We start from the raw sequence: 20,002 nt of genomic DNA on the forward strand, positions 1-20,002 counted from the left end.
AATTATTTAGGCAATGAGGCACACAGGTGTTGTGAGTCTAGTGCCGTCAGCAGTGAGTGATGTGATGGATTTGTTTGGCAGATGACAGTTATGTCACCACAGCAAGTTGTTTGACCTTATTTTGTTACCTGTGCAAGGGCTGCTGAACCATGTGTGCACTAAAACAATCTGGTCCTTGGGCACCCTGAGCTCGTTAGGTGGCACCCTGAACTACAGGGGTTGGACTTGGTTGGAGTCTCTGGCTATAGCTACATTAAAATAACAATTGTTAACTCTTTCCTTTGATAGCATTGGTTGAAGTTAACTTTTGCCTCCTCTCACAGATACGTGAATATGAGTGGATTCACTCTCAGTCTAAAAGGTTAAAATTCAATGCACTTATCACAACATATGAGATCCTTCTCAAGGATAAGGTGAGTAATGGTCCAAGGATTTTTTTATTTAGAATTTTTCTCTCTTGAAAGGGAGAAGCCAGCCCCCAACTGGTGGGTTTCCCCTCCCTTTCCTGTGTGGTGATGGAGATCGTGTAGCTATTATTTGTTTTTGCTTGACAGTGATGCAGAGAGAGTGCGGAACACCCATTGCAGTGTCTTCACTCTCGTACTGTAGCAGTTGTGTTATTCTTTATACTTATAAGACACCAGGCAGGGCAGTAGTTGGATTTTACCTGGTTTAATTTAGGCTAGTTAAAAGGACAAAACATTACACTGAACCACAGTGTTAGGAATATCTGGATTTTTACACTTAGAAGAAATCAGTCTCCTTAGGAAATGCTTATCAGCCCTGTCAGTGCATCACTGAGTTGTAGCAGAAAATAAGCAGCTTACTACTATTGAAAAAAAAAAAAAATCCAAGCTCTCAGCTTAAGTGCTACAGCAGGGCGCAGGGGCATGGGGAAAGGAGGAGCAGGAGGCTGGGGAAGGACTGTGTTTTCTGGTTAAAGCAAAAATGGATTAAAATAGGTGTACTTGCTAAAAGACCATTCAGATATGGCAGGAGCGCTCTACAGCAGGGCTAATTTTCACCTTTCCTTTCTGGGGAGGCAGAATTAGTGTAGGCATCTTGATCCCAAGATTTTGTTAACAAAAAACTCTTGTGAGCCCAACTCCCTTGGTGGTGGGTCGGGCACTGGAGCTGGGTCAGGACACCCTGGGCAGGACACCCTGTGGTGCTTTCTATGCAAGGTGGTGGGGCTTGCCTGACCCAGCATCTCCTTGGGACCTACTTGTGGTTTTTTTTTTCTTCTTTTCCTCCAGGCTGTTTTGGGAAGTATTAACTGGGCCTTTCTAGGCGTGGATGAAGCCCATCGGTTGAAAAATGATGACTCTTTGCTGTACAAAACGTTGATTGATTTTAAGTCCAACCACAGGCTGCTGATCACTGGCACCCCACTTCAAAATTCACTCAAAGAGCTCTGGTCCCTGCTGCATTTCATCATGCCGGAGAAGTAAGTCTCCTTTTGGTCCTTCAAAAAACACCTCTGTGTGTCCGTTCTTGTCTGTCAAATAGATTTGAGGGAGTATAGAATGATAGAAATCCCTGAATGAAATCCCTGAATTAAACTCAGTGAGCTTAGAGCAATGAAAGGGAAACAAACATTGGTGGGGAAAATCAGAGGTTAAATGACTGTGTTGGTATTTCTGGCAGCCAATTGAATGGGGAAACCTAATACGTGCCTTCCAAATCTCTTTGCTGTCTTAGAGCCATGTCTAAAAAGCTAAACTTGTTTCAAACAATCATCTCAACGATTTCTGAGTTTTCCAGTACATTGTGGTTCAGCCAGCCTCACCAAGCATTTTATGGCAGTCTCTGGGAGTATTGCTCAAGGATGGTGCTGTCTAGCTGATTGTTTGCGTGTCCACATTATCACAAATGCTTTGTTTTCTTTGAAACAAAATGGGCTATGTGCATTGCTAAGGCTAAGACAAGCATGTCCCAAGACTTACTAAAATGATGTTTGACTGTAAAAAGAGCTGTCTCCCAAATTCATTTTGTTGGATCATAGAGTGAAGGAGATGTCTGAGGTCTCCCCAGTGGAGGAGAAGAGCAGCAATCCAAAAGAACCTTCAGAGCAGTGTAAAACATAGTCCAGTTGTCAAAACTTTGCCTAGGGGAGCGCACTGTGGAAAGTTCAGAAACTGCTGCCAGGAGACAGCAGAGCAGAATACTGGAAACCCTGGGATTTTGGGTCCTGGAAGTCAGTGTGGAGCTCCAAGATAATACGTTAGGAAGGCACCTAAGCCCAGAGAGCTTCAAGTTTTACCACCAGTCTGTTTAGTTAGCCGGAGCAGAGTGAACCTTTTGTCCTCCAGTGTGTCTCCATCATGATCTTCTCTCTTGTTGTGCAGCAGGAGCATATCCAGTAGATGATGTTTGGTGTGATAAGACAAGAGGTAATAACCCCACTCTGCTCCTCGTTTCTGTTTCTAGGTTTGAGTTCTGGGAGGATTTTGAAGAGGATCACGGGAAAGGTAGAGAGAATGGCTACCAGAGCCTTCACAAAGTCCTGGAGCCGTTTCTCCTACGCAGAGTGAAGAAGGATGTAGAGAAATCTTTGCCAGCCAAAGTGGAGCAGATCCTCCGGGTGGAAATGTCTGCTTTGCAGAAACAGTATTACAAGTGAGTCATTTATTATGTTACTGGGAGTGCCAATAGAAATGGGCATGTCTTTCTGTGTGGGAATATGTTTCAGTGTGCTCTGTCTTTCATAACACAATGTGACAGCCATCGGTGTAGTAGCAGGGGCTTCACGGTAGGAATTTGAGTTACAGTTTTGTGGTATCTTTTCCTCTAAAAAAGCCTCTCCAGTAGCCTGGAGATGCATTTTTAGAGTGATACAATTCAACTAGCCAGCTTTGCAGGACAGGGGCTGTGTCTTTCTTGAGGGAGTAAAGCTCTCCACAAAATTGTGATGCTGTTTAATGTTCACCTGTAATAATATCTAGAGGAAAGTAAAATCAGCGTTTCTAGTGAGGAAACAGCAGTATCCTGTAGAAGGGAAGAGAGTAGACTGATGCCATAACGAGATATCTCTGAAGGTTTTGTGTGGGAACAGCAGGGTGTGCAGTTCCAGCTAAAGGGCCTTGGACGGATTATACAGAAGTAGGTTTTTTGAGTGTAAGAAGTGATAGCCCAGGCCAGCGAGAATGACATCTCGAGTGAGAAAACCGCCTCCATATGTATGATGTGTGAATGTTGGGCCTGGGTGTGTGGATGAGTGGGTCGGAACGCCACCCACAAGATATGCATGGGAACGTGACTGAAAACAGTCACAAGATGAGTGTGATGTGTTTAGAATAACATTTTTTGAAAAAACTGTCTAACCTCTTGGTCCAGCCCTGTATCTGTAAAGCTCTAAATTGAGAACTGTTAATAAAAGAGAGCTCAGCTCTGCCTGGCTCTGCTCTCGCTGCTAACAAGAACTCTGTGCCTTTGCATCTCTGTCTGCGTCTGTATGAATTGTTCTCATCGCCGCAGTTTGGTTCCTCCCAGGCTCCCGTATGCCCACTTCACATTGTGAAATTACCTGAACTTTTTATTTTCCTGCCTGCAGGTGGATTTTGACAAGAAACTATAAAGCTCTTTCGAAGGGAACGAGGGGGAGCACATCTGGTTTCCTGAACATTGTGATGGAGCTGAAAAAGTGCTGCAACCATTGCTACCTTATCAAACCTCCCGAGGAAAATGAGAGAGAGAATGGCCTTGAGACCCTGCAGGTGGGCAGTGTCTTTGGTTACCACTGGTTTTCCGTAACTTTTCCATTTCTCCTGTCCTCACACCAAGTGTGAGGTGAAGCTTTAGCTTCTGCTGCTCCTCTGTTAGAAATAGTCCTCACAGCCGAGCCACTGAATCTCCTGCCCTCCCATTCCACTGTGGGCAACATTTTCTGGCCATCTAGAGTGGGAGGTGCATGCAATATAAGATCTATTCTTGATTATTCATTTTTTGTGTGGCCTCTACTGTGTAAATCCAGATGATTTGATTAGAGGTATCCAGGAGAAGCATGGCCCCAACAGAACCAGATCTCTGCGTGTCTCTGTGTAGTGTACATAAGGTAAGGTTGGAAAGCATCAGCTAGAATGATGGTTACTTCTTCAGTCTCTGATCAGGAGCAGTGGAAAGCTAATTCTCTTGGACAAACTACTGACCAGGCTGCGGGACAGAGGCAACAGAGTGCTGATCTTCTCCCAGATGGTGAGGATGCTGGACATCTTGGCAGAATACCTGACTATCAAACACTACCCTTTTCAGGTGAGAAACATCAGCATGGAAACCAGCTGGGTTCATTTGAAAATTCAAGAAAATGCAGAGGGAGCCTGAGCAATGGGACTCACTGAGTTTCCCAGAGATTGGTGGCTGGGATCACACGTTACGCTTACTGAAACACACTGGAGGGAACTGGGAAGTCCCTACATGCCAGTGTGGCCTCATCTCCACAAAACGCTTCCTCTGACAGGCCCCTGCTTGGGGCTGTGTCCTGTGATGAACCCCGAGGAGAGGACAGCGAGCACAGAGACCCTGGCTGGGAGCCTGTAACGGGAGCTGCGGTGTCACCCGCTGTGTGACTGAGCATTCCCCCAGCCTGTGGGCTAAAGCAGGCCCGTTATTTTTAATTGGCGGCTATTTTTAATGATTAAATGCTGCAGGCAGGGAAGGGGGCTGTAGGGCTCCCAGGACTTGGATGCAGCAGTTCCACAGGGCTGCTTCTTTCGTTTATCGTTATTGTTGATTTTTCCAGCGCTTGGACGGCTCGATCAAAGGGGAGATCCGAAAGCAGGCGCTGGACCACTTCAACGCTGACGGCTCCGAGGTACCGCAGTGGGGCTGTCCTGCACAGGAGGGGCCGGGGGGCTGCCCGAACAGCGAGCGTTAATGGATGTGACTGCCAACAGGGGATTAGTTCAGTTTATTTCTTTTTACAGAACCCCAGATACTTTTAAAGACACAGATATAGCAGGTTTTGCAACTAGCCATATTGCTTATTTTTAAATCCCTCATCCAAAGAACAGGGCTGCAAGTCCCGTCTCCAGAAAGTCCCAAAGATGCTGGGAAGAGCCAGCATTTAGCAATTCTCCCCCTGTGGTCTGGGGAATGAGGTGGTTGCTAAATGATTCCTCTGGTCTGAAGCTGGGGTTTGGATATGAAGTGGTAGAGGCAAAAGGAGGATTTTAAGTGTTGGCAGGCAGTGAAGTCTGGTGTTGGAGGTGAAAGTCTCCAGCGTAATAGGAGAGGGTGTCTCAAGCCTCTCGTCTGGGCTTGCTGACTCACAGTGACTGGTGTGAGGCACTTGTTTTGTGCCCCAGTCAGCCCAGTCTCGAGAAATACCCGTCCTCGCTCCAGAGGCCTGGACTGGGGAGGAATCTTGGCTGACCCAGGAAATACAGCCAGATGCTTCATGGCAGTGGGAAAGGTAACAAATAAAGGTGAGAAGGAGACAGCAGAGCGGGTGGGAAAGGAGCAGGAATGTCCACAGAAGCTGCAGTTTCCCCTCTCCTGGGCTCATCCATGGGGGCTCAGGCATCCTGGCTCTAACCTGGCACCCTGTGCCCTTGGGCCGTGACTCAAACAGTCTGTTAGCTGCTGATCTCACTCCCTGCAGGCTTCAGACGACAGAAAGCACGTGTTTGCCTGCTGCCTTTGTAGGAGTTTGGTGGGCAGTGGGGTCTGACCTTCAAAAGTGACTCCAAGGTGCCGTTGCCCTGAGCTGTTTGAGTTTGCTCTCCAAGAACAATGCATGACAGGCCCATCTTGGAATCGCACAGCTTTCACCCCTGCCAGCACTGCCTCACCTTCTGCTTCTGCTTGAAGACCAGTGGTGTGTGGGGAGGAAATCCCTTTCCTGCTTTCTTAAGGAGCATCAGTGCAGCAGAGCCCTCCCTACATCTTGCATAGCTTTAAAGTCACCACTGCTATTTTGTGTCCGCAGTCACAAGCTGGTGTAACTCATGGATGCTTTTTTTCTTTCCCTCAGGACTTCTGTTTCTTGTTGTCAACACGAGCTGGAGGGCTGGGAATTAATCTGGCCTCTGCTGATACCGTTGTTATCTTTGACTCGGATTGGAACCCTCAAAATGATCTTCAGGCTCAGGCTCGGGCTCACCGGATCGGACAAAAGAAGCAGGTCAGAGGACTGACCCTGGGTTGTTTTCTCTGTTGCTTCAGTGTGTGCATCTAAATGGGCTCCCAGCTCACCGGAGCTTCTGAAAACATGGTCTTTTTGCCCCCAGTGTTGTGCCAGAAAGTACTGCCAACCCAAGGGAAGCTCATTTAAAAGCCAGGAAACAAAAAATCAGCTCAAATTTGCCAGATGTCAGGTGTTTCTGTTGGCTTTGGGTTCTGGAATGGTTCAAAACCAAGAACCCAACCAGTGGCATCGCCATTCTCAGCCTTGTGAACTCTGTTCTTTCTTGCCCTGAAAAACTTGGAAAGTAGAACATCCACCTTAACTAGGGTTTTATTAAGTATGTGAAAAGTTTGATGCTAATTTGGATTTCGAGTGATTGTTTCAGAAGATTTTTATTCTGTGCTTAGGCACACTGCAAGATCTGTGTTAACCAGCCTGATTTTACCTGATTCCTCTGAGATATAAAAAGAATGTGCCTGTTTTTCCTCTAAAACCCCACATCTGTACATGAAGAGACAATGTCAGCAGACCAGTATTCTGTGAAACAATGAGGGCTGCTCTATAAGCAGAGCGTATTCAGCTCCAGGAAACAGCTCTGTTCTCTTCTTGCCCTTCAGGTGAATATTTACCGCCTGGTCACAAAGGGCACGGTAGAGGAGGAGATCATCGAGAGGGCCAAGAAGAAAATGGTGCTGGATCATCTGGTGATCCAGCGTATGGACACTACTGGCCGAACTGTTCTGGACAACAACTCTGGACGATCCAAGTAAGTGATCGTGTCAGGAGGCAGAGATGTCTGGTACAGCATGTGGCATAACCAGCTTCACCTGCTGGTATTTCCCAATATTTATTGGATAGGGTACAGGGCAGAAGGCTAGTAAGTAATAGCAGCATCCACTGATTTAGCTTATGCAACTGTTAATTTCGACACATACGGTAAAGATGGTCAGAAATAAAACTCGTAGTTTTAGTGTATTACCTGTTTTTCCTTCTGTGTTCTTCCCTGAGGTCATTCTGGTCTGAAGGAACCTGGTGGTGGAAGAGCTGCAGTGACCTCAGACTCTCCCCATTTCCCCTACTTTACAGTAGCTGTCTGTACTAGAGCAGGAAAGAGAAGAATGAATAAAAAAGCTTTTTTATGGTGCTGGATAGAAAACTTCTTGCTTTAATTAGGAAAAACTTTGGTATGTTTTTGTGCTGTAGCAGTGCTGACTTAACAGCTCAAAACACATTTTCCTTCTCATTTCTTCTTGCAGCTCAAATCCTTTCAACAAAGAGGAGCTGACAGCTATTCTGAAGTTTGGAGCTGAAGATCTCTTCAAGGAGCTTGAAGGGGAAGAGTCAGAGCCTCAGGTAGTTTGAAATTGAAATCACGTAGCTGTTTGTAGTCTGCCTGGAGGACTGTGTGTGTTTCTTTGCATTTGGCCTGTGCGTGAGAGCAGGTGAATGAAAAGGGCATGTGTGAGTCTGGAGAAGCTGAAGTACGAGAGCTCTGGAGTTGGGGGATCAGGAGGTTGAGGAGAGCCTTGTTTAAATAGTAATGGTCACTACGAGAGCCCCTTGGCTCCCGAGGATTCATTAGCTGGTTATAGCACAGCCTGCTGAAAGCTCCTCTCCCCACCTCTTCTGAGCACTTCTCAGCATCCTTTTTGGGTTGTTCTCACAGGGAGGCAGGAGTCAGCACAGGGAAATCGAATAGGTCACTCTCTCCTGCCTCAGTGCATTGTTGCTTGACAGTTCAGTGCTTTGACCAATTCTCTTAATGGTCAGAGTAGCAGAGCTTCCCCTGCGGGAATCCACAGTTAATACATCTCACTGCCTGGAAGTTTGCCCTGATGTTCCTTTTCTTCTGTCCTATCACCCTTATTTATACTTTTTTTGTACCACTTGAGAGAGTTCATCCCTGCCCTTGGTGATGACACTCTGCAGATATTTACACTTTATTTAGCTCCTATCAGCACAGCGCGTGTTAGTCTGTTCTCAAAACCTCTCTATTTCCCGCTGTGCTCCGCACCCTTCACTTTATCGTTCTTTCTTTCTGACTGGTAGGAGATGGACATTGATGAGATTTTGCGTCTGGCTGAAACACGAGAGAACGAAGTGTCCACCAGTGCCACCGACGAGCTTCTCTCCCAGTTCAAGGTACGGACCCCCAGGCTCTGTAGTGGGATGTGGGAATGTGGCTCCCCACGTCTTGCCACGGTGGTAAGGTCAGGAACAAGCAGGACAAATCAGGCCCGGTGAGAGGTGACCTGTACAAAGCAGTCTGGGTTTGATAGCTGGGGAGATATGTGGGTACTAATGTAATTTCAAGTAAGTGCTTTTGAAGGCTGTGAATAAAATGCAGAATTTACCAAATTTGGAAACAAAACCGATAACTTAGAGAGGCTCAGCAGTACTACTTAAACTGCATGTACTTCCTCAAAAGCTGTTAGCCAAAGATGTGGCAAGGAACCAGGAATGTAGTGACATAGGGATCAATTATAAAGTAGTTATGGAAATGTTGGCAAAATTCCTATGAGGAAGGAGTTGAGGCTTAGCAGACAGCTCTGGGATATTCCTGCCAGGGAAGAGAATTTCTAAAAGTGTTTCTTTGCTTATAAAAGGTGGCCAACTTTGCAACCATGGAGGATGAAGAGCCAGAGCTGGATGAGCGGTCCCAGAAGGACTGGGACGATATTATTCCAGAGGAGCAGAGGAAAAAGGTGGAGGAGGAAGAAAGACAGAAAGAATTGGAGGAAATCTATATGCTGCCTCGAATCCGGAGCTCGACTAAAAAGGTACAGCTTGTCTCGAGGAGCTGAGAAGCAGGAGGCGAGAGCTGGCAAAGGAAACGCTCAAGGGAAGCCTTCTTGGCATCTGAGTGCTTCTTTCCCTCCTCCAAAGTTGGTCAGGAGTGAAGCACAGAGGCAGCACATGAACCTCTTGTTGGCATCGTGCATTGGGCCCATGGTTTGTAATGCAGTGTGAGGGCTCGTGGTGGATCTGGTATGACTTATCTTAGCAGATGAAATAAAGAGAACCTGTAGTGAGCACAGGGCAAAATATCCAACTGTTTAATGCAGATTTTACTGCGCTTTATGCCATTTTCTGGCTGTTTCTTTTCTTTGGCTTCTCTAGCTCCCTGGGCTCCTTTTGCCTAAATGTGTCTCTTGCAGGCGAAAGAGATGGTGTCTTCCCAAGTTATTTTTTAGGTGATGGGATCTACCCCAATCCAACAGAAAACAGACTGTACAAGGAAACTCTTCTGGGATATGGGACTTTAAGGGGTTATGAACTGTTCTCTGGGATAAGCTGGGGAAAAACATTAAAGTGGAAACTAGAGAGAAGGATAATTCATGTCGGTTGATTCCAGATTTCTGAGGAGCCCTGTTTTTTGAAACAGCCTAAGAGACTGTGGCACAAAACCACGGTAATCAACGTGTTTTAATGGATCGTCTACCTTAGGAAATCAGAATGCAATTGTGAAACTGCTGTCTAGAAGGCTCTAAAGGGAAGATCACCACCAGAGCCTTAGATAGCTGGAAACTGGAAGGGTGTGCAGCCTCTCTGGGTTGGTTACTTGGGCTTCTGCATCGTCAGGAAGAGACGCCAAGGTGTTTTACAGTCTGGACATGAAATAGTGCCAGCGCTTGGGAGGGACAGAAAAGGTTGGCAGATTAGCAGTTTTTAACTGTACTGCTTTTTTTCTGGTACATACAGGCTCAGACAAATGACAGTGAATCAGATGCAGAAACTAAGAGAAGGCTTCAGAGATCATCTGGATCAGAAAGTGAGACTGATGATACCGATGACGAGAAGAGACCAAAGCGCAGGGGGCGTCCTCGGAGTGTTAGAAAAGATACCGTGGAAGGATTTACTGATGCTGAAATCAGGAGGTCAGTGCTGTGCACAAGAGACAGTTCAGAAAACAAATATAGAAATCCCATGCAGGTGGAGAAGACAATCCAGGAGGAGTTCAGCTGTAAGCGTGCCAGTGGTTTAGGTGGAGCTGGTTCACTGGGTCAGCTTTTGCACCTTTATAGAATCCAGTTTGCTCCCAGCTGATGACCTTAACATTCAGGTCCTTGCAAAATGGACTGGATTGTCTTTAGTTAGGCTGCAGTGAAGCAGGTACCTTCCCAAAATTAATCCCTCTTGTAACTGCCCTTCCTGGAACAAGTGAATCGAACTAATTCCAAATTACATGTGAGGTCTTAGGTGCCATGAGACACAGAGCTGGAGAAGCCAAGGACTCCGGCCTTCCTGACATTTTTCTGGCAGCTGTTCTGCTGACTTAAGCTTTAAGTGAAAGCCAAACTCTGGCAAAATAACCCCATGAGAAGCACCGGTCCAGCTGATCCCAGCAGTTGTGTATCCTCTTCTGCACTGTGTCCCTGAAGTCAGCTGGGGACTGAACTCCAGAGCATTATTTTCTTCTCATGTCTCCTAACTCTTGAGCCTTTCCCAAAGATCTTTGTCTTATGGCTCTGCCCAGATGTTCAGCCGAAGATGGAAAAGAGGGGATTTTGAGTTTTCCTTGACTTTCTCTGTATCTGAGTTGATGTATTTTTAAAACAGGAGATGGTCAGACTTTTCAGATTGTGCTAGCTGCCCCATATCGAGGCCGAAGCCATAGAGAAGGAAGGAAGGGTTGTGATGTGAATTATAGCAGCCATTTAGGTTATTGTGGTGCAGCAGAAAGCAGCTGAAAGAGCACAAGATGGAAAAAAAAAAAAAGGAAAAAATAACTCTTATTAAAAATAATCTGTAGTTGAAGCCATTGGGTTTACTCCCAGCACAAGGCACTGTTCAGCTGCAGCAACAGTGTCTGACTCTTGCCCTCACGTTGTGTGTTATCCATGGCAGTGATTTTCGCGATAAAAATAAGACATAAAAATAAATAGCAATCCTCGTCTGAAAACCTCCGTGATGGATTGCACCACATTTGGCTTTTCTATGAGGGGTTGTTATGCTTATAGCCTGAGCATTAAAATTACAAATGACATTGACTTAATGCCTCTTTTCTTCTTGGAAAAATGAAGTTAATAATTACCAACATGTTGTGAGCCAATGCTTTCTTTCAGATTTTTTTTTTACACTACACTTATGACTTTCCTCTTCTTTTTTTCTTCATCTGTCAAACATCCAAGATTCATAATAATGCTGTGTTCTTCTCCAACCAAAGTCACAAAACTCTTTGTGGGAGCTAATGAATTAGGCTTCCCAGTCCTGAGTGATGCTTAACTAATCAGCGTGGAATGCAAGGTTGATAATGTGGCAGGCTGTAATTAATACATTCAACCGTATTTGTGATACTGTAGTTGGTTTAGTTTGTTTTCTTTTTTTCTTTTTTTGCTTAGGTTTATCAAGGCTTACAAGAAGTTTGGACTGCCTCTTGAAAGGTAAGTCCTAACCTGGCCCTGCTCCAGAGCGTTATCGTGGGGAGTCGTCCTATTTCTAAGCACAGACATACACTGTGGGTGTTGGACACAACCTCCATGGATGGCACAAAGCCTCGCTGTCATCTGATCAGTAACCCAAGCGCTGCCATACAGTCCCTCACGTCTCAGTTGATGGGCATTGATGAACGCTGGCCAAAAAGCAGCTTAGAGCAGTGGTGGCGCCGGGCCGTACACAGCATCATCATCCTGGCAGAGCCTGGCCCTTGGGGCGTTTCCACTCTGCCTAGAAAGGAGAGGGAGCAGCTATCTGAACAGCAAAAGCTGCCCAAAGCGTTTGCCAAGCTTCTCTGTACATATTAGCTTCACGACTGAATTCAGAGCATCTTTCTCTCGCTGTTGTATCCCTCCTGAAGGGAAGGAGAGCTGCACACAGCGTCCTTGAGCGTGGGTCTGCAGAGCCCGGCACAGGTTCTGTGCCCCACCATGAGATGGGCACGTGCTGGGTCTGGAGAGCTGTAGCCCTCGCTGAGGTCTCGGAGCCGAAGCAGAGATCCCTGCATGTGATAAATGACTGTTTTTTCAGCTGGTTGTACTCTTCTGTTGTGAAGCACAAGGCTTGTGTATGGGCCTTGACATTACTGACTTCAGCCAGGCAAAAGGGACAGCAGATGGCAGCTTTGGACCATCAAAGGGGGTTAATATGGAACTGGGAAGGCACAGAGGAACACTGGACAGTCACAGAGAGTGCCTGTTGTGCCCAAGCTAGACAGTTCTCAGCTTTGCTTTAATACTAAAATATCCAAAGGATTGGAACAGTTAAACTGCATCTGCACTGTTCTGCAGCTGTTAGACCTCAAAAAAGACTAAAACTGTGTTGTTTCCTGCACAAACTCAACTCTTGCAGGTTTCATATGTTCATAAATACACAGCATTGACTAACAAAAGCTATGAAACAACTGCTCAGGAAGCGTCTGGGAGGAGATATGCTGTATCAAATCCAAAACTTGCAATTCTTTTTTCCCCTTTCCCAGGCTGGAGTGTATTGCCCGGGATGCTGAGCTGGTAGATAAGTCTGTGGCTGATCTGAAACGATTAGGGGAACTCATCCACAACAGCTGTGTGTCGGCAATGCAAGAATACGAGGAGCAGCTGAAAGAAAATCCAGGTGAAGGTAAGCAAGGTGACCTTCAGTAGTCCCTTCCAACCCAAACTATTTTATGATTTTATGTGTGGCTGTTCTGTGCTGTTGGTTTGAAGATACAAGGGGCTGGGCTGGATTTCCCGCTGGGTCTCTGCCTGTTGCAGCTGAACGAAACTACTAAAGCAACAGCATCAGCGTACTTAGATCTATTTTTTAAAAAATGATACCGAGAGGTGTTTGCATTGCAGATCTAAGTGAGTTACTGAAAAAAACCTTATATTTTGGGCCTGCTTTAGCAGACAGCTTTATGCTTAAATAAGAGGTTGCAGGCAAGGTCTTGATCTCTGTGTCTAGACATTTTTACTGAGACACATCTTTTTGTAAGAGTTCTCTTAGTTGCTGTGTTTTATTGTTGAGCAGGTAAAGGCCCTGGAAAAAGAAGAGGCCCTACTATCAAAATTTCTGGTGTCCAAGTCAACGTGAAATCCATCATCCAGCATGAAGAAGAGTTTGAAATGCTGCATAAATCCATTCCTGCAGATCCCGAAGAAAGGAAGAAGTGAGTTTGGCTAAGTAGGCAATGCAAAAAGAGGCTCAGGGAATTTGAATTTTGTAGTGGAAAGAGAATAGCCTAGATATGTGGATTTGCTTTATCCTCCGCAGCATTAAAAGTAGCTCATGTTTGAAATGCCTTCAGGTACCGCCTGACGTGCCGTGTCAAAGCTGCCCATTTTGATGTAGACTGGGGAGTGGAGGAGGATTCCCGCTTGTTAGTGGGAATTTACGAACATGGTTATGGAAACTGGGAGCTAATTAAAACAGATCCGGAATTGAAGTTATCTGATAAGGTAGGTCGCTTTGCTTGTTGCTTGCGTTGGGTCCATTGCAGTTATCATAGAGAATATGTTTGATTTACTCCAGAAACAGACGTTTACATTTGTAACCACTCCAAAAATAATAATAAATAATAACGAGGAAAACAGTGACCTCCACAGAATGTTGCATGCTTGATGGAAAGCAGAGTTGTGTTATTTGATTGGCAGTAAATTTTCTCTGAATATTACCATATGAACCACATTGATGCAGGAAGAAAATGGTAATGCTGACATGTGTGGTTACATGCACAGTATAGAGAGTGCATTGCATGATCATGACTTGATATTTCCTTGAGCATCTCACAAGAAGCTGAGTCTGAATTTCTGTGTGGAAACAATATTTCACAGATTTCAAACTGCTTATGTCAAGACTGGTCTGTGCTAGCTTTGAGGGTCTAGTTACACAACTGGCTATGGCAGCGAAGCCAACTAGAGAACCTCCATCTGGTTCCTTTGTTCCTCACTCATTCCCATCAGAACTGGTTTTGGGGGCCGCATTGAAATAATCCAGGCTAAAAACAAGCTGCCGTCTGTTGTGTCCGCACAACGAAAGGAGAGTGAACTGCAACACAGGGCTGGGGAACATCACGAATCTCTACACCAGCTTTGCTGCCAATATGTTACATTCCCATGACATCCCCACTAGTGTTTTTAGCAAAGATCAGGCTGTGGCTGAGAGCCCTCCTACATGGAGCTCAGAAAGGCATTTTACAATGGAAACAATTGCCTGAGACAGGCCACCCAATTTCCAATGAAGTATGAAGATAACCTAGTTGGCAACTGAGATACTCCCTCCACAAAGCGGCACCTTGCAGCCGCCTTTTCCCCTAAAAATTTTGCATCTGTATCATCGCTGTAGCAATGTCTCAGGTTAGCAGAGGGACCAGCCTGCTGTGACAAGGCTGTCACAAACAAATCTGATGTGTCAAGGAGAGTGGAGTCAATTTTGCAACTCAAGGTCCCAAATATAGTTTGCAAAGTTTTTTTTCTTCTTTTTGCTCACCTACAAGAAAGATCATAGAGAATCTAGAGAGCTGCCTTCTGCAAAAGGCCAAGGGGAGGGATGCTTGCTACGAGCTTCGCTTTTGGCTACACAGGGAGAGTCTGTGTGGAAGCTGCAAGAAGTGCTTGAGCCTTCTTGTTCCCTGAGAAGATGCAGCATCTCAAACCCTTTGCTGGGCCTGGAAGGACTATTACGAGTGTGTATCTCTTTTGTCGAACTTTGATGGGTTCATGTGGGTGTATTTTTTTCCCTTCTTTGTCAAAGATTCTACCTGTTGAGACAGATAAGAAACCTCAGGGAAAACAGCTCCAGACCCGAGTTGATTATCTACTGAAACTGCTGAAGAAAGATCTGGACAAGAAAGAAAACATGAAAGATGGGGAAGAGGTGAGTTGTGGCTGCTGGATTCTGGGGGTTTCAGGATGAGAGGGGTTGGCTGATGGCAGGAGACAGTCTGTGTTCCCAGGTCACTGAACATCATTTATGTGAAAAAACAGGGACTTGTCTGTTGTCTGATTGCATTGTGGTACTTTAATGATAATTAGTATGGGGCAGGTAATTATTACACTTACTGAAGGACTCAGGCTCATGCAAGATGTTCGGGAGATGTATGTCTCCAGGAAGAAGCTCTAGCTCTTTGCTTGCCCTGACTTTTTCTGTGTTTTCACCAGGGCAAGCTGAAGAAGAGGAAACCACGAGTAAAGAAAGAGAACAAGGTGCCCAAAGTCAAAGATGAGCATGGGAATGAACTGTCCTCTCCTCGGCACTCTGACAACCAGTCAGAAGAAGGTGAAGTCAAGGTGAGTCAGCTCGGTGGGTAACGGCTTTTCCAGATCTCCTCGAGTGATGTTGTTACTGCAGAAACTCAACTTGAGAAGCACCCCTAGCAAATGCCCTGTGGAATTGGGGAGAGCTACATGGTGCTTCCCACAGGAGATTGGCAAACTCACAAAAACATATGTACAGCTCTCGAGGTGAAAGAAGGACCTTTACCAGTCACACTTCTAGTGCTTTAAGTGTTTTAGGAGATCCTAGAATGGCCACACACGTCCACATATTGACTTGGAGGAAAGGTTGTCTCAGGGCAAAGCCTGTTGCCCTTATAAAGGAGAGAAAGAAGAATTGTTTCCCTCTGCTTGTCAGTACGTCAGCCAGTGGTGAAGCTGGAGTTCATCAAGGTCATGCTGTTGCTTAGAAAACCTTCTGTCTTTGAGTGGTTTGGCTTGTAGTCTAAGGCTTTTTGTTCATGTGCTGATCAGTATCTACCTTAGGGGCTGAGCGTTCTTGAGCGTGGCTGGCATAGGAAAGCAGCACTTATCTAGTTTGCCAGCTTGTTACAGATTGGGGCTCATCTATTATATCCTTTTGTCAAGGTTTGGGTGGATTGCAGCTGGTTAAGCAGGGCTCGCTGTCTGGTTAAGGAGGTGTGAGGGCAAACTTGGATGGAGCTCAAAAATTGCCTGCATTTCAAGGATATAAGTTTTATGGAAGAAAGTGTACATGAGGTGAGGGACTCCAAGTCTGACTGTGCCATGACTGATTTTCTAGGAGGATGGCTTGGATAAGAGCCCTGTGAAGAAGAAACAGAAGAAGAAAGAGAACAAAGAGAACAAGGAGAAACAGACAACAACTAAGAAAGAAAAGGAAAGTGATAAAGAGAAAAAGAAGACAAAAGACAAGAAAGAGAAGGTATGTGGTAACTCTCAGGAGTGGTTTGAGAGCTAGGAAGTTCTCTGAGCAGAAGGGCAAGCTATGAGACTTATGATTCATTAAAGACCTTGTGTGAAGAGACATCAATGAAGCACTGTGGGGTGAGGTGGTATCCCTTTTTCAGCCCTCCTGAATTCTTTTTCTGAAGAATTGCAACAAAAAGTGGAAAAGGCAATGTTATCCTAAAGCCTGGTGGAATGTGAGCAAAAAGAAAGAGATTTTGTCAGACTGCCTTTAAAATACAGCTGTTCCTGTGACAGCGATATGGCCAAACAGCTAATGTTAAGGAAGAAATTGAGAAGAGCCTGGAGCACTCAGATCAAAATTCTGTTCAGCTGTGATTTATCAGAGGGTTGGCAGCTCCTTGTCTGTATTCTCTAGTTTAAATTCACCCCAAAGAACCCAGCTGTCCACACCATCGAGACTGTGAGTTGTCCTTTTGGCTGTTGAGGACTCACCAGAATGAATGTTTCAACATCGATGGTATGCTGTGGACTAAAATGACCCTTGAATTTTGGGTACAACTGCCCTGAGGCTGGGTTCAGATTGGAAGTGGGGTAAAGGCTTCTGTAATAATGACCTGAAGTACCTGCCTAAGGAACAGGTATGTACTACATGCCCACTGTGTTTTGACACTGAGGTCATAAGCGCAAACCAAGAAGTTGTGTTGCCTATGTAGGGGAAAGTTTGCTTTCCTGTGATTTTTGGTGTGACTTTGACTCTAAAGGGCTTTGACTGCAGATAAATAAAATAAGTCAATTTACACTGACAGGCTGTGATTTGGGGTTACTTTCCAGAGGGTCTGAGGACTAGTGACATGACCTGAAGTTGCAGATTCTCATACACATGAGACTACTCTGAGCTCTGTCCTTTGCAATGGATATATATTCTTTAGCTTAACCTCTCTTCAAAGTCTCCAATGTTGTTTTTCTCTCCTTGAGTATGAATATTGTATTCACGTCCAAATTGTTGGCTCTAATTTCTCTCAGCTTCATCAGGGATGACATAAAGCTAAATAGAGGCATTGCAGCTGAACAGTTTGAGATCTTGGGAGGAAAGTTGTAGGAGCAGTGCCCGGGATTTAACAGCTCCCAGTAACAATATTGTGGAGGTTGTTGGTTGGATCGCTTGGGATCCTGCAGTCTGGCTCATCATGCGATGTGTGTGATTTGTCCTTGTAAAGCCTAAAGGTGGTGAAGCCAAATCTGGAAGTAAAGCGAAGAGATCGCAAGGTCCCGTCCACATTACAGCAGGGAGTGAACCCGTCCCTATTGGAGAAGACGAGGACGATGATCTGGACCAAGAAACGTTCAGCATAGTGAGTATTTTCCTGGGGAGATGGGAGGGCACTTCCCTGGTTGTGTAAATGCTCCTGCAGCAAAGGTGCCTGCAAGGCTCATTGTAAAAATAGCCTTTTAGTAAAAGTTGTCACAGTAGACTCCTCTTGGCCTGACTTGCACAGGGAAACGCTGAAATACCACTTCTTAAAAACAGTTCTCTAAATTCAAATCTCTGTATTTGCTGCAGGTCCTGTGTTATTTTTTGTCTTTTTTTTTTTCTTTTTTATTTTCCCTCTATGATGCGTGAAAGGTCCAGTCAGGCAGCAGAAACCTGTCCGATTTATGTCTGCGCACAGTATTGATGCACACAACTGAAAAAAGATGGTGCTTTCATCTCATGTCTTTTAGTTTGGGTAAAAGCAATAGATTAAAGTGACCACAGATGGAGATGGACAGGGAGGCTATCGAGTGAGCACTTAGCCAGCCAGGGCTGTTGGTTCAGCACGCTGATGCTCGGTTACGCTTCCCTGCCTGCCGTGGGATCTGCACAGGAGCAGATAATGTGCAGTAACAAATTGTTCCCCTCTAAAAGGGGGAGGCAGTGGGGATGGGGAGACTCTCGTCTTTTCCTTATTGTTTTCTGCAGCATGTCTAACAAATTGCTGTTTTCATAGCTGTTTTCTCTTTGCCTAATGGTCTGATAAAGCTAATGTCTCATGCTAATGAACTTCTTCCAGCTCTGTCTGATTAACAAGGGAAGAGTGTAGAGCCCTGTGCCAAATGAATCACTTTCTGCTCTCTATTGCTTTTTCAAGTGCAAGGAAAGGATGAGACCAGTGAAAAAAGCACTGAAGCAACTCGATAAGCCTGATAAGGGACTGACAGTTCAAGAACAGCTGGAGCACACACGAAACTGCCTGCTAAAAATTGGGGACCGCATCTCAGAGTGCCTTAAAGCCTACACTGACCAGGATCATATCAAGCTATGGAGAAGGTGAGGGATCATTTTGTTTTCTTTGGCTGGTCTATGATATTTAAAAATGGTAGTCAGAGGCTGCTGGGTTTCATGTGGATGAGTGTGCCATTTTCCTCTTATTTAACCTGCAAAATCTTGCATTCTCTAGCCCACTAAGTCCATGACCAGCCTCAGGTGAGGGTTTTATCTGCAAGCTGTGCTGGTTTCATTTAAATTGATTTCAGAACTAGTTTAGATAAACCATTGCAAACCTCTTTATTTTACTTTGAAGAATTTTGTTCCAGCTCTCCTGATCATCCTGTCCTGAGCTGGGTTGAGACTGTTTTCCAGAGAGGACAGAACTGGTCTGATGTTGGTTTGAAAGTAGATGGCAGCTAAACTGCTGATGTACCAATTAACAGAAAATGTTCATGTCCTTCTAGGAACCTATGGATATTTGTGTCAAAGTTCACAGAATTCGATGCCAGAAAACTGCACAAACTCTACAAGATGGCTCATAAGAAAAGGTCACAGGAAGAGGAGGTGGGATCTGAAGCGCCTTCCCTTTGGTTGTTGTCTTTAATACTTGTTGCACATGAAGTGTCGATACTTTTTTCTCTTATCATGGGCTTGCTTTATTGTTGCTGGCAGTCGGTGATTTCTCGTAACATCCAAACAGTCCTGGTTGCCTTTGCATCCTCTTCCATGTGGCATTTCTCCCCTTACCTAACAACACTGGACTCTTTGTCCCGATTTTTCTAACCAGGAGTAACCATTGCTTGGTGTGGCACGTTGCGTTGACCTTTAGAGTGAAAAGCTCGGGAGTGCTGCTCTGTAGAGTTGGGATGTAGAAGCAGAGCTGTGTGGGGCGGAGCTGTGCCCGTCCTCCACCACACTTGCGCTGTTGTTGTTCATCCCACACTTGGGCACAGTTGATTCACAAAGCCCTCACGAAGGGGTAGGTGGCCCATAGCATGAAGAGTCTCCAGACAAATCCAGAGCCTGGCAGATGAGGCCATTGCTCACATAGTTTGAATCTTTTGGTGGAAGAGCAGTTGAGCTGTAACCCTCTCTTGCACCTTGCAGGAGCAGAAGAAGAAGGAGGACATGTCCAGCATGAAGAAGCCGTTCCGCCCAGAGCCTTCAGGCTCCAGCCGCGATTCTGTGATGTCCCAGTCTCACATGCCTCACAATCCTCATTCCCAGAAGATCCACCTGCCCCCGTCCCATGCCCAGCAGCAGATGCATGGACACCCACGTGACAACTACGGCCATCCAAACAAGAGACATTTCAGCAACACAGGTGAGCACTGGAAAACCAGGAGAAACCATCCCTTCTAACCTCATGGCTGTTTGCTCTCAGACACAAATCGTTCTGGCACTTGTGGCTGGTCAGGTTTAAAGGTGATGTGATGGAACATATATTATCGCTGTGCTTGTTGCTGGACTAGAAAACATGATGGTATAGCGATGAAAAGAGTATAAGAACAGGACAGAATAATGTTTGCTAAAATATTATCTTTCTTTCTC

The 20,002-nt window shown here is 45.5% G+C and overlaps 1 protein-coding gene across 1 annotated transcript in view; it reads left to right on the forward strand.

The window, feature by feature from the left end:
* The window catches only part of CHD2 (chromodomain helicase DNA binding protein 2), a 56,479-nt gene that overhangs the window by 32,393 nt on the left and 4,084 nt on the right, over positions 1-20,002 (forward strand). The window contains exons 15-37 of the mRNA XM_065641335.1: positions 324-413; positions 1,257-1,447; positions 2,431-2,619; positions 3,554-3,716; positions 4,099-4,251; positions 4,739-4,810; positions 5,972-6,121; positions 6,742-6,890; positions 7,381-7,477; positions 8,174-8,266; positions 8,731-8,904; positions 9,827-10,002; positions 11,467-11,508; positions 12,540-12,679; positions 13,070-13,208; positions 13,347-13,497; positions 14,792-14,914; positions 15,199-15,327; positions 16,076-16,216; positions 17,421-17,555; positions 18,333-18,511; positions 18,916-19,015; positions 19,559-19,775. Of these exons, the coding sequence (XP_065497407.1) occupies positions 324-413; positions 1,257-1,447; positions 2,431-2,619; positions 3,554-3,716; positions 4,099-4,251; positions 4,739-4,810; positions 5,972-6,121; positions 6,742-6,890; positions 7,381-7,477; positions 8,174-8,266; positions 8,731-8,904; positions 9,827-10,002; positions 11,467-11,508; positions 12,540-12,679; positions 13,070-13,208; positions 13,347-13,497; positions 14,792-14,914; positions 15,199-15,327; positions 16,076-16,216; positions 17,421-17,555; positions 18,333-18,511; positions 18,916-19,015; positions 19,559-19,775 (3,193 nt within the window). The remainder of the gene's footprint in view (positions 1-323; positions 414-1,256; positions 1,448-2,430; positions 2,620-3,553; positions 3,717-4,098; positions 4,252-4,738; positions 4,811-5,971; positions 6,122-6,741; positions 6,891-7,380; positions 7,478-8,173; positions 8,267-8,730; positions 8,905-9,826; positions 10,003-11,466; positions 11,509-12,539; positions 12,680-13,069; positions 13,209-13,346; positions 13,498-14,791; positions 14,915-15,198; positions 15,328-16,075; positions 16,217-17,420; positions 17,556-18,332; positions 18,512-18,915; positions 19,016-19,558; positions 19,776-20,002) is intronic.

Source organism: Caloenas nicobarica, chromosome 10 (assembly GCF_036013445.1).
Source record: "Caloenas nicobarica isolate bCalNic1 chromosome 10, bCalNic1.hap1, whole genome shotgun sequence".
Classification (NCBI taxonomy): Eukaryota; Metazoa; Chordata; class Aves; order Columbiformes; family Columbidae; genus Caloenas; species Caloenas nicobarica.